A 15187-nucleotide genomic window follows, 5' to 3' on the forward strand; every position below is an offset into this window, starting at 1 on the left:
ATAGCTAAGTCTCAGACTAGGATAGTTAAGTGTAGTTGAGCTCCAGAATCCACGACGATCATCTTACGAAGACGAAGAACTACTCAAGGAACCAGTGGAACTTCATCTGACTAAAAGATATGTGGATGCTTGAACTTATCTATAACTCAAAAGTCTATCTACACTATCTACTACTCTTGAGACAAAATTCGTATAAGTATATAGTTTTCAATTATACGCATTTGCTATTTCGAGCCGAGTTTATCTCGCCTATCTATTTCTCGAAATATGTGTTGGTAAGCTTTCGCTTTAACCAAATTCATCTTTACTCGTGACGAATGTCACGATGACATTTCAATATCTTGAAAATCGCTTTGATGAAAAATAGTTTGTGAATAACAACTATATAACATCCTCTAAGAATGTTTCAACGATTGAAATGTAAAGTTGAGATTATGTAACCATCTTTGGATATAAGCATATATAGTGTGTTCGCACATTAGTGCATAAATCCATAAACACAGAACCAAGTGTATGCATATGTGTGTATACAGAATTTGTGAAGGAGACAGGTTAAGTATGCGTACCCATACGCATACTGGTGGAAGTTCGCGTCCGTGAAATTCTGCTGACTTTGGAGTTTACAAACTCTTAAACCAGTCACCTAAAGTGGAACTTTTATACCCGAAATTTTCTGCTGAGTTGGGAAACCAAAACCAACTCAAATCTGGTTGCTTAAGTACGCATACCCGTACGCATACTTAAGCTGATTATTTTCTCAAATCGGTAGTTCATGAACTTAAACAAATAAATTATAAGGAATGTAATCTTTGCAAACCGTGGCTATAATGTTCATGAATTGATTCAAATGAATCTAACCGATTTTGTTTCAATTGTGTCTATTCATAAATACCTAAGCAATTGAACAACTCTCCAACTAGTTCTTTTGAAGTCATTTGAACTAGTTGTGATAAAAATGAATACAGTTGATATGAAAGTACTCATATGGCTAACCATTCGTTAACTATTATTGAACCAACTAAGTGTACACGTTTAGGTACGGTTACTCAAACCTAAATAAAATACATTTCATTTGTGTGTAACAAGCTAAGTTTCGATCTAACGATTGAAAGATATTAGCTTGAATCTAATCAGTTTTTCATCTAACGGTGAATATTGAATGCTTTGTTACTAAGCTAACATTGATTGCAAACCCTGATTCGAAACTATATAAAGGAGAACTCTAGCAACTGGGAAACCTAATTCCCACACCTCCTGTGTGATACTAGTTGTGTTAAGCTATAGTCGATTCTCCTTTAACCTTAGGTTTCTACTCGAGACCCTGTAGGTTAACGACTTAAAGACTTCATTGGGATTGTGAAGCCAGACCGAACTACTTCTCTTGTAGTTTAGTGATCTGATCTTGTCGTTTCTATCGTAAGAGTACAATCGTAAGATTGGATTGGGATTATATCTCCGATAGGCAAGATAAAAGAAGTCACAAACATCTTCGTCTCATCGTTTGTGATTCCGCAATATCTTGTTTCGCTAGTCGATTAAGATTATTGTGAGGTGATTGATAATTCTAGGCTGTTCTTCGGGAATATAAGTCCGGGTTATTAATTGGTTCTTGTTCACCTTGATTTTATCGAAATACGGAACAAACTCGTAGGTTTATATGTGGGAGACAGATTTATCTATTATCTTGGAATTTTCTGTGTGATACATATTTGTTTATTAAAGTCTTCGACTTTGTCTCGTAGCAACTCTTGTTTGTGGGCGAGATCAGCTAAGGGAATCAAGTGTGTAGCATCCTGCTGGGATCAGAGACGTAAGGAGCGCAATTGTACCTTGAACCAATGTGAGATTGATTGGGGTTCAACTACAGTCCAGACCGAAGTTAGTTTGTAGTAGGCTAGTGTTTACAGCGTCTTAACACATTGTGGTGTTCAATCTGGACTAGGTCTCGGGGTTTTTCTGCATTTGCGGTATCCTCGTTAACAAAACTTCTGGTGTCTGTGTTATTTCTTTTCCGAATTATATTTTGTTATATAATTGAAATATCACAGGTTGTACGTTGTATTGATCAATTTTGAAATCCAACCTTCGGTTGATTGGAAATTGATTGATCCTTGGATATTGGTCTCTGTTACCATCCAAGTTTATATCTCTTGTATTCAATCGGGCTCGCAGATTTCCATTTGATGATTTCAGATTGAATTAGAGATTGAGATATTTAACTCCTTGATATATCTTTCTTAAGATTGAGCCTAACTGTCTAGTTGATTCTCTTGAAAGTATAATCGAGTTAGTCCATACAGATTGCTAATCGAAATATTGGGTGTGGTTGTTAGACCCCCGCATTTTCACTTTCATTTATTAAGTTTGCAGATTGTGTGTTCCTGTCTTTATACGGCAAGGCCTTCATATTAACACACGTAAATTTTATTTATAATTTATCATTAATAAAGGATATTGTCACATTTAGTTAATCCAAATCTTAGGTCATACCTAGCTACTAATAATACTATGATAATTCCGAATAAGTCTTTCTTTGCCATGAGAGAAAAACTTATTTATAATCAATGCATCCGAGTAAAATTTTTGGCTACAAGTTTTTCTTTGTACCGTTTAACATTGTTATTACAGTCGTGTTAGGTCAAAAAGACCCACTTTCATACAACTGATTTGTCCTTCAAGCAATTAATCAATATTCGAGACTTGACTTTCAACTATTGATTTTTTCTCACATAACATCAATCCATTAATCAAAATTATTACCCATAATATTTGTGAAACCGGAAATCGAGTCTTTGCCATTCCATATCAAAATAAAATAAATTCTTGTAAGAAAATTACTAAAAAAACATGAATAACTTCCTTTCAATCTCTTTTGAGACCTTCTTAATGCTGGTTCATGTTGTTATCAAAAAAATTCATTAATGTCAGTAGTTTTATTATGGACTATTGGATCTATAATTTGTGGCCTTTCATTATCTAACATTCCGACAATGAGAATACTCACAATATCTGTAAAAATATTAGATAAAGGAGTCATTATCATGACTTCTTCAGAAAATGTATCCACGTACTCCCACTGATTATGCCATTACTAATGAATATACTCGGTTTCAATAATTCTCATACTACAGTTACAACATTAAAAAAATACCATTTTGATTATTTAGGAAAACTAATGAGTCAGTAATATTTTTCAAATCCAATTTTCATTATTGGGAATGTAATCTTTCAACTCCAACTGAACAACCATAACTTTAAGGTGATTTAAACTAGGTATCCATCATTTCTAGTCCAAAGTGTGTCTTTGAAACTACTTTACTCGGAAATCTACTTAAATTACACAGTTGTTGAAGGAACATACATTCACAGATTTGTGGACATTATACATAACTCATCATGCTTCTAACCATTTTCATAAAAGTATGATTTCGCCTTTTTGTCATACACCATTATGCCAAGGATAAGTTGGCCTTGTGTATTGAGTAACAATTCAAAAATTTTGGAGATACATACGCAAAATATTCAGGATATAATCCTGTTTTGTCATACATTTCACAATATTCACCACTTTACCAGACTTTATGATTTTCACTTTCTTTATAATTTGCGTCTCAAATTCAGTAATTAATGTTTGAGAAAGCATCCATAATTTGAGATTCATAATGCAATATATAAACTTACACAGTAATGCGAAAAATCATCAGGTGATAATCAACTTTATTTTCCAAAAATTGGATCATAAAAAGTCTACAACATAATCGTAATCAATAATTAATAAGAACAAAGATGAAATTTATAATAGAGATAAATGAAAATTAAGCTTACAATAGTTTCATACTTTCAATAAGAGTCTTATGTGGGTAAAACCTTACCAAGGAACAATGTGAGACATGAAAAATATTTGTAGATATCTTACCTTCTCATGCACACAACATTATGTTTGTTTAATACAAAAACTAGAGTCACCTGTGGGAGAATCTCGTCCTAACATGTATTAATAAAATCAAATAATTCTAATGTTCAACCTAATACATCAAAATAATAGTCTCCTGTGGGTAGCTATTGTTTTACATGTACATGAAACATTTAGATAACCTTTATGCTTGTTTAAACGTGTGAACCAAGACTACTTGCAGCAGCATTGTTCTTATCGTTAAATCAAACTAAGGCCACTTCCTATGGGTGTGGCAAACCAAAGAGTTTTCCATTTATGCACCCACTATGGAGGTGGAAAAGAGGCAAAACGGAATTTGCCACTTAGCCAAGCCAGGTCAAGTTTCTACCGAGCGGTCGAGACTCGACCACTCGGTGTAGTTTACACCGTTAGGTGTTTACTAAACCGCTAGCGACTCCTATTAGACCGGCCGGCCTAGTTTACACCGCTGGGTAGAATCTGATCCAACGGTCATAAATATCCCCCCTATAAATACCACATTCCGCTACCATTTTAACTCACACCTCCTCTTCTCTGCTCTTCACATTTGTTAATTTAAGACAAATTTCATCATCTAACTCTTTCATTCACTCGCATTGTATAATTTCTTTAATATATCTCAATCTAGTACTCAATATAAACAACAAAATAAGAAGATTAGGGTCCAAAATTTACCGTATCCGAAGATGAAAGCATTTGAAGAAACTATGTGTTCTTTACACAAGATAGTATCGATGGTGCCAGTCAACAATCTAACAAGTTATGGGATAACATATTTGCTAATTTTCGTCAAGAAGCTATGAACATCAACGAGTGTGATGCTAATGGATTGTCTAGTCACTTTGTTACAATCAACGCCCAAGTTACCTTGTATGTCGCTGCTATAATGCAAGTTGCTCGTGGTCGAGAGAGCGGTCTTGTCGATGTTGATGTCGAACGAAAGTGCCGAACTGATAGGCACCATAAACATGGGACAAATTTTGCTTATGAAAGTTATTATCATATTTTGAAAGTGTTGCCTAAATATAATCCAGAAGTGTTAGAAAACATGCAGAATATACCTGCAAGTTCACCATGCACTTCTTCACCTTCAACGCCAGTTTCACAACCATCTCAATCATCTCATCCCCCTTCAGATAATCCATTTTCTTCACCAGAAACCACTGGAAACAATAATTCCAACTTGAGTGTCAATACTGCAATTAAGAGAAAATTATTAGGAAGAAATCATGCAAGAGCAGCGAGAAAAGATGCCCAAGAAGGAGAAGCAAGTGAAGGAGGTAGTAGTACTATGAAAACTTTGACAGAGCATCAGAAGACCGTCGAAAAACAAAGAGTTGTAGACCGCAAGTTCTTGACTAAGGAGATGAAAAACATCGACTAACTCAAGAAAAATTTTTTTCAGGCTATGACAAGAATAAGATTCTAAATGCAAACACCGAAAAAATGAATCCCAGACAATTCATGGTATGGGAGATGGAGATGGACAGGTTAACGGAGGAATTGCCCCGATGAATCTAGCTGGATCAAGGTGTTGGTTAGTTCTTTATCTTCATCTGACTCATCGTCAATCTGTTCCAAGGCCTGAACGAATATTCGTTGTTGTTCTTCAAATCGATCCATATGAATACGCACTTCTTCGTCAGAAGAATCATATCCATTGAGTTGGAAAAAAAATTAAACAGATGATTAAGGTACAATAGAGTGAGTAAAGATAGAGTTAATGAGAAAATTAGGTGTGATTAAATTTAATTGAATGGGGCAAATTTATAGATAAATGTTGGGGGAAATAGCCGTTACTTCACTCAAATAAGCGGCGATTACAAGACCGACAGGTTTCAAAAAGACCGACAACGGTCAAGACTCGGACGTTGGAGGTTCAACTAAGACTGGTCGGTTTTTTCTCCACCGGTCGGTGTAGACTCGGTCGATTGTGTTTTCTCCCATAGTGGTGGGTCCAGTTTGCCAGGCCAGCTAGCATGGCAAATGGAGGGTTTGGCCATTTTCCATAGGAACCGGCCTGGACTCAAAATATACAACCCCCACAAGAAGAAAGTTTAGTATCACTGTGGTGATAACTAAACAATCCAGCAAATATGCACAATTGCAAATATCACACTAGCTTTTCTTGTGATATTGCACGGTCCCACTAAATGATATGGACATACTTGATTTGATCATACATTTAATCGATTAAAAACAATTATGAGTAACCCTAAAACATTAATCATAAACCTTTATTCAAAGGCATGTCATCATATATAAATTGTAAAAATAACAACACTCTTTAATTGAAAAATCTCCAAGCATAATGAAGTTTTCGTAAAACAAAATCGAGCAATAGGCAAGTCTACAAGTATAATTTAATAATGAAATTTTCGTTGAAGAAAATTCTTTGATGCGTCAATAGTTAAATTCGATACTAGTTTTAAGGATCAGAATAAATAAAGGTTATAGGGTAGATAATGACGAAGGGTGCTTAAAATAATTGAGGGATATCAATTTCAAAAATATAAGAAATTAATCCAAAAAACAATAATACTTTATTCCTTCGTTAAAAAATGCACCGAGCTTCAGACATAAAATAACATATTTGATTGCTCATTTAAAATATGAAAACCCATTATGGGTTACTCAATTCTATAATAAGAATTTAAAACTTTAAATAAGCATTTTAAGAAAGTATGTACCAAAAATTATGTGGCGTTTACTTAATCATGATTTTATTTGAATGTGTCTATCGAAAATGGTCAAAAGAAAAAATGAAACATACTGACACTAGACACCCTCAAGATTCAAATCAATAATGTATGATCAACAATCATGTCAATTAGTGTTTTCTTAAATATGTGAACTCCAATTTCCTGTGGGTAAATTTTGTTCTAATATATTTAAGGATTTTTTTTTACAAGCATTTAAAAAATTGTGATTATGACCAAAAGTGATTTGACATCACCGTGGCAATAGTCAATCAACTAAAATAATGTCATTATCACATGATGTCGATAACTGCAAAACGTACACTTATGGTTTGCAAATTCATGCTTATAATAACATTATGATTATACTGAAATATAACACTCTAATATCATTGTGGTGATAACTAAAGAGTCTCGTAATAATTTGAAGTATAATCTCACAAGCACACAAACCATATCATAATGCACACACAAATCTAATGATGTCAAAAATGGTTTCCATTATAAAATCATTCGATAAAAATTAAATTTAAAATATAAACATGCATTAATATTTTCGATAAAGCGGAAGCATAACCGTAATTAGTTCATCTTACTGTCGGGGGAAACCTCTTTATTTTGTGCACATACTATGATCCAAAATTATTGTCGTTATCCGTAAACTTCCTTATCTTAAATTATTCCTGACTAAATACTCATGGAACAAGTCATGGAACCGGATTGAACAACCAATATACTAAATCTGGAACAAGATAGAACAGTAAAACAGGTTCGGGATCAGAACAGTGAGTCGGATCCAGTTAAGGGTTGGGGTCGGATAAAAATGGGATCACATGAGCACTGAGTTGGATCGTTAATAAACAGGATCCTTAATGGACAATACCGCGACACTTTAAAATTCTTCTACACTTTTGAAAAGAACCGTTTTTTTGGGATTATTCGAAAATGATGGGGGACTGCTTTTCATTTTTTGGGTGGATATTAAAAGTATATTGAGTCATCTTTTATCTAATTTTTTTTTTATACCAAACTTACTCTTGGTAATTAAATTAGTTAGTGTAATGATTAATTAGTGATTAGTGAGGTTAGATTAATTAGTTGGGTGTTTTTAAAGAATAATTTTTGAGAAGAAGTTTCTTTTTTTTTTTTTTTTATAAACTGATTTCGGCTATGCCAGTAGAATTAAAATTACGAGGTAACCGAACTAATGGATTTTTTGTATACTTCAAATTTACACAGGTAGCCGAAGTCATCTTTAATGGAGTTTTTGTTTACACAGAAAAGTTCGGTTAGGAAAAAAAATATTGCGAGGTAACCGAACTAAAAGTTCGGCTAGGAAAAAAAATTGCGACGTAACCGAACTTAAAGTTCGGCTGGGAATTTTTTTGCGACTTAACAGAATCAAAAGTTCGGCTAGGAAAAAAAATTGCGACGTAACCGAACTTTTTTCTGAAAGAAAAAACTCCATTAAAACTAAGTTCGGCAACCTGCGCCTAGAAACATTTTTTTTCGAAATAGCCGAACTTTCCTTCATGTTCTTCGTTTCCATCAGGTTCGGCTAGTTCGACAAAAATTTTCCCAAAATTCCTAACTGAAGTTATCTCTGCGACTTCCATTTTCAACTCATTTTGACAATTACTTCTCATTTTTTCAACCAAAAACGAATGAAAAATAACGGGTTTGTTATAATTTTAATTTTGTTAATGATTTAAATTAAGCTATATATAGAGGTGGCATCGGTGGTGGTTTGAGGTGGTCGGTGGTGGTGGTAGCGAAGGTGGTAGGTGGTGGTCGGTGGTGGTGAGTGGCGGTGGTGATGGGAGGAGGTGGTTATATATATAGGTGGTTATTAGGTTGGTTTTAAATTGAATTAGGTTAAGGAGGGTAGGTTAGTCATTTCCACACTTTAGGATACCCCTTATAACGATAGGGCAGATATTCCTATCACAAAGTAGTCCCCAACCATTTTTGAGTAATCCAAAAAAAAAAACGGTTCGATAAACTGAAAAAAGTTGAAAAAAACATGATGTGGAGCATCGAATTTCAAAACATTATGACTATAACCCATTAATAGTTTTCAGTAACGGGCCCAACATAAATGTCCGTTACGGAGTAGGAGTTGAATGTACATGCTGATTTCGTACAAAATCATATGTGCAGTCAGGCGATTGTCAAGGCGATTGGTCAGGCGACGCTGACTAAGTCAATCTAGAAATTACTTCATCGTTCTCTTTAGATTTCTTCGATATGTTCAATTTTCTCTGTAATCTGCTATGAATTTCGAGTTCTTTTAATCCCTTTTTATCTTTTGCATCAAATTTCTGAATTTTAAATTGCTATTAAAATCAATTTTATGTTAGACCTAACTTTTTGTTAATCGTATTTTTTTAAGGGTTTCTGTTTTTGCAATCATGAATTTAGGGTTTTTGTTTTATTACTTTGATTGATTCTTTTGTTTGTATTCTCGATCTATTGATTTGCTTTCTAACCTTTATTGTCTAGTTTTTTCTTCTTCTTCAGGATTAGTCATGAACTGATGGAGGCTTCGACATAGGTTCACTCAGTCTTCATCATGAGATTCGCTTTCAAAGTAGATTGGGAAAGTGGTGGTTACTTCTAATAGTGGGTATGATTTTTACTCCTTATTCTCAGTTCTGGTATTGAGGGTCAGTAATTTATTGAGAAGATTAGCAAAGAGATATGCTTTTGCATGATGAGATCCTACCTACGGTAGGGATTTTTTATTCTTTTAGATTTTGAAAATATAAATTGGAATCTTTCTTTCTCTGGAAGGTATTATTAAATCCAATTTCTCTGCAAGATTTCTTTAATTTGGATTTTGATTGAGCAGTTGAGTATGTTCCATGGCAGTTCACTTTATACTTCTTCGGGTTTCGCGTTCTTCTTTTGCTCAGTCAGCTTATACTTCTTCGGGTTTCGTGTTTAGTTCCTCTACTGAAATGGGATTTTCTTCGGATAGTTTTGCAAATTTTTTCGCTGACAGTATTCCTCTAAATATTCCAGAAGCCGAAAATGAGATTGATGGGAAAATTCATCTTGAACCTTACCCTTTGGCAACTCTTCCACCGAATCCTTTTGTTACAGACGAAGAATTTGTAAAAGAAGCAAATCTCATGATGACTGACTCTGTTGATGCTATGGATGAAGAGCCACCTGCAGTTCATGACCCTGTAAGCTTTTATTCTCTTGCTGCTATTTATTTCATTGCTGCACTCTTTTTTGCTTGTTTGTTTGCTGCTTCAGTTCCGCTTTATTTTAATTTTTTCGACTCTGTTTGATTTAGAATTTATTATCATGATTTTTCTTTGCTGGAATATGAATGGGTGCTGCTGATAAAAAATGGCTACATCTATTAAGCATGTTTAGTAAGTATAAACCAAATGTTATTTGCCTTTTTGAAACTATGGTTGATGCTGGAACAGTTGAGAAATTTATCCACCATCTACCCTTTGATTCTTGGTATGTGGTGCCAGCTATAGGGAAATCCGGTGGTTTGGCCTTTGGTTACTTTGCTAATTCAAATATCGAAAATATTGGGAATGCTTTTAATATGATTCATATTGTATGTGATATTACTCCGACTATTAGGAATTGTATGGTTTCTTTCGTCTATGATTCGCTTAATAACTTAGGCAAAAGAAATCAATGGAATTACCTTAATCATATTTATGAGGATAGTAATAGACCTTGGATGTTACTGGGAGACTTCAATTTTATTTTGTATTCTTCGGAAAAACAAGGTGGCAATCCAGAGAACTCCTTTGCTCCAGATTTTATTAGGAATAGTCTAATTCAGTTAAAAATGAATGAGATTTATGCTTTTGGTAATCCTTTTACTTGGTGTAATAGGAGATTTAAGAATCCTTCTGAATTGATTTTCGAAAAATTGGATAGGGGCTTCATGAATGATAAATGGGTCTCATCTCTTCCTCATAATAGAATTACAAATTTAGGTAGGGTTTTTTCAGACCATTGCCCCATCCTTTTAAAATGTTTCCACCATCATCAAGGTCTCCAAATACCTTTTAAGTTTTTTAAGTGCTGGCAGTTGAGTCCTGACTTTAAAACTGTCTTAAGAAATGCTTGGGGAAGGGATGTTATAGGTTCTCTTAGTTTCATTGTTGCTGGTAAACTCAAGAATTTGAAACATGAACTTATTCAATGGAATTTGAATTCCTTTGGCCACATCAAGCAAACAATTAGTAGGTTAAATGCAGAAATTGAAAAGTTACAATCTTTGCCTTTCACTCCAACTCTTGGTGATTACGTTATGAATTATTCTAAACAGCTGGATTTCTGGTATGAGATTGAAAATTCTTTATATAAACAAAAATCTAGAATTGATTACTTTCTGCATTATGATAATAATACGAGTTATTTCCATAATACTGTTAATCTTAGAAATATGTACAACGCGATCCATACCTTAAAAGACAGTCAAGGAAATTGGTTAGAGAGCAGAGAGCAAGTGGTTGCTCTTTTATCAAACTATTTCAAGCATATTTATGCCTCTTCTCATCCTTGTAATGAGGACATTTTTGAAGTTCTCAAGGATGTTCAGCCTATTATAACAGTTGAGGATAATGATAAATTAGTGGAAATTCCTACTGCTGACGAAATTCACATCACTGTTAGAAATATGGCTTCTTGGAAATCTCCAAGACCGGATGGTTTTCCTGGTGTTTTTTTCAGAGACAATTGGGATGAAGTGTCTTCTGAAGTCATTATGCATGTTCAAAACTTCTTTCGGAACAAGTATCTCCTTAAACAGCTTAATCACTCTTTTATCACTTTGATTCCCAAGGTTAGTAATCCCTCTTCGCCTAATGATTTCAGGACTATTAGTTTGATAAACACCATTTATAAAACAATATCAAAGATTTTAACTAATAGGTTAAAACCCCTCTTGAATTCACTAATTTCTCCATTTCAGTCGGCTTTTATTGCTAATAGGCAGATTCAAGATAACATCATCATTAGTCAGGAAATTTTGCACTCTTTTAAAACTAAAAAGAAGAATAAGAATGGTTTCATGGCTATTAAACTGGATCTTTCTAAGGCTTTTTATAGACTTGAGTGGCCTTTTGTAATTGCAGTCTTCAAAAAGCTTGGTTTTTCCGATTTATGGTGTCATCTGATTTACCAATGCATCAGCATAGTTTCTTATTCAGTGTTAGTTAATGGATCTCCTAGTGATACTTTCTATCCTTCTAGGGGACTAAGACAAGGAGAATGTCTTTCACCTTATATTTTCATAATATGTATGTAAATATTGTCTCGACTTTTACTAAAAGCTGAAACAGATAACATGATTTAGGGGTATAAGCTTAGGAGTAGCGGTCCTTCTATTTCACACTTATTTTTCGCAGATGATTGTATGTTATTTTCAAGAGCTTCCCTTTCTTATGCTAGAAATCTTATGAAGATAATCAAAAGTTTCTCGAAAGCATCGGGTCAGGCCATAAACTTTGAAAAGTCTGGGTTTTTTACTAGTGCAAAAATGCATCATAAACATATTAAGATGTTATCAAAAGTTTTAGGCATTAAATTATTGAGTAGTTCTGAAAAATACATGGGAACTCCTTTGTTTGTGAATAGGAATAAGAGTAAATCATTTCAGTTTCTGATTGATAAGTTTTATTCAGGATTAAGTAACACTAAGAGAACTAATCTCAATATTGCTGGTAGAACAGTAGTTACAAAGCATGTTCATTCAAGTTTGGCGGTTTATCACGTGTCCTGCTTTCCTCTTCCCAAAAAAATTACTTCAAAAATAGATTCAATTCAAAGAACCTTTTGGTGGTCGAAAAATAACCCTAGACGTGCTGCTTACTTTAGGTCTTGGATTGATATTGGTAAGCCTGAAGTGTGTGGGGGTCTGGGTATCAGAAATACTTATGCAACTAATAGAGTCTTCATTGCTAAACTAGGTTGGAGAATAAGCAATAATCCAAATCTGCTACGTTTTATTTTCTTAAAAGATAAGTACTTCCCAAATCAGAATTTATTAGAAATTGATGAAGCTGGTGAAACTTCTTCTTGGATTTGGAAAGGTATTGTTAATATCCTTGTTTTCTTAAAATCGAATATTATGGTGAAGATCAATGATGGTTCTAGTACTAATATATGGTTTGCTAATTGATTGCCTTCTCGCAGTTCCCCTTCTATATCTATTAACCCTAATTATAATGAATTTACTTTTGTTAGTGAGTTAATCAACCATGAAAATAATAGTTGGAAGTTTGATTTACTGCAATCCTTGTTTGATCATGTTGATGTTAAAAAGATTAGTTCTATGAGAATAAATAGCAGCAAAAACGATGAGATTAAGTGGGCTCATACTGGTAATAGGGAGTTTACTGTTAAATATTCTTATAAAGTATATATGAACATATCTTCTATTGGTGAGGATACTTCTTTCTGGAAGAAAGTTTGTACTCTTGATTGCCTTCCAAAAATAAAGTACTTCATGTGGAAAATTTTTGCAGAGATGTTTTCTGTAAATTACTTGCTGAAGTTATACAATGAGTTTATAGATGATTGCTGCCCTTTTTGCAGGAATGAAGTGGAAACAATTATGCATTTGTTTGTCAGATGTCCTATAGTTGCTCATATTTGGTTTGCCTTTTCAATTCAGCATATGGTACCAGATAGGATAGATTGCATTGATGATATCTTTCTACTGTGGTTTGATAATTCCTTAGGTAAGTCTCCCTTTATAGTAAACTGGCCATCTTTGGGAGCAATTGTTTTGTGGAGTATTTGGAAGACAAGATGTGATGTTTGATAGACACATTTTTGTGTCCGATTTGTCTCGATTCTATATATTGATAGAGCTCATTTTTGTACTTATTATGGTGTTTTATTTATTTGTAGGTATTTTTGGCCAATAAACATTTTTGGAAAAAATTGGCTCGAAAAGTTGTCGGAAAGCACCCGGAGGACATTTGTTATTCGGACTCTCACTTTGGATAAGGGGTAACCTAATTACTAAGGGGCATCCCATTTCCAGGCAGCTGCTAATCGCACCCCTACCCTGGATAAGGGGCAACCATCTTCAACATTTCAAAAACCAAGTTTTGGCGGGAAAGTAGGTGTAGTGAAGAACAGAATTTAGGGTTCCTGATTTGGAGGAGTTTGAGGTCGATTAAACCTCTGATTTTCATAGGATAGATTCCTTATGGGTCTAGGAATCTGATATGGGTGTTGAAAGTCGATTAGACTGGGCTCAATCGACGGATTTTTATCACAACAGAAAATATGGAAAGTCACGTGCGTGACCTGTTTTAGGGAATTTTTAGAGAGATTAAAGTATTGTAAACCTTCCCAAAGATTTGTATCTATCTAAGGAAGAGTTTAGAATAAAAAGGAAAGCTAGAAACGCGTAGAAATTCTAAAACAAGAAATTGCCGCAACTTGGCCGTGAAGAGAAGGAAAGAGATTTTGGAAGATTTGGGAGAGATTTAATCGGTATTTTTGATATAAATAGATTGTTTGGGTCATATAGAAGGGGTGTCGAGAGTTTGGGGACCTGAGGAGAGACAGAGAAGAAGAAATCAGAGTTTTATAAAACTCTGTTTCTGCTGCTGCTGCTGAAGAGGAAGAACGCGAAGAACATTGACGCACGAGAAACAGTCGCAGAACAGTGTCGTTGTTTAACATCTGAAGAACATTAAGTTGTGCAGGATAGTCGTATTCCAGGGTCTTAAATTTCTGATCCTGTAACAGTTGATTAGTAACGTATATCTTCAGTATTGCAACACCAACTGTAACGGTGACTTCTGTAACATCTATACACCGTTGCAGATCTGCTGTTTTATATATTCTCTTCAATAAAACCACCTTTTGAGCCATGATTTATTATTTTGAACCTGTTTTTGATATGAGGAGCTAAACCCCATTGTTGAGGCGATAGAGGAAGTTATTTTTCCAACAAAAAGCGGTACAATCTATTTAATTTAATTTATTGCAATTATTATTATGATTATTTGTCTTGGACTATTATTGAATATGATTTTTATTTGAGTGATTGTGATCTATTTTGATGGAGTATGCTTAGTTTATAGACTCTTGATGCTTCATGCTTGGTATTTACAATTATTTCTTTTGAAAATCTACTTGTTGCAATAGTGAGAATCAAATTGAACAAGAAAATTGCATGAATACAAAGATTGGATTAAATCACCTTAAACTTGGAAAATAGTGGAATCTTAGCCTCGGTGTTCTTTTAATATTGATATCAACTATGATTGAGTTTGCTATAATTTTTAGTGAGTTTTCTATTTTAATTTTAGAATTTAAGTCTAATTAATATCCTTCACAAGTCTGAGAATCGAACCACTTTTACCACTATCTACAAATCACATCAATTTTTGGCGCCGCCGACTTGTTTTTAGGGTTTTAGATTTATTATTATTATTATTTTTTTTTTATTTATCATTTTTGTCCTTTTTTATGTTTTTGGGTATTTGTCTTGTGTCTACAGGTTCTGGATCATAAAGAAAAATGAGCCAAGGAGTTTGGTGATTCCATA

General features: G+C 34.0%; 1 protein-coding gene across 1 annotated transcript; it reads left to right on the forward strand.

Annotated features, from left to right (window-relative positions):
* The first annotated feature begins 9456 nt into the window (after positions 1–9456).
* LOC113320606 lies at positions 9457–13317 on the forward strand. The gene is made up of 2 exons (XM_026568510.1): positions 9457–9824; positions 13213–13317. The coding sequence occupies exons 1-2, from the start codon at positions 9498–9500 to the stop codon at positions 13216–13218; spliced, it is 333 nt and encodes a 110-aa protein (XP_026424295.1). The 5' UTR covers positions 9457–9497; the 3' UTR covers positions 13219–13317.
* Positions 13318–15187: the final 1870 nt, after the last annotated feature.

Source organism: Papaver somniferum, chromosome 11, assembly GCF_003573695.1.
Source record: "Papaver somniferum cultivar HN1 chromosome 11, ASM357369v1, whole genome shotgun sequence".
Lineage (NCBI taxonomy): Eukaryota > Viridiplantae > Streptophyta > Magnoliopsida > Ranunculales > Papaveraceae > Papaver > Papaver somniferum.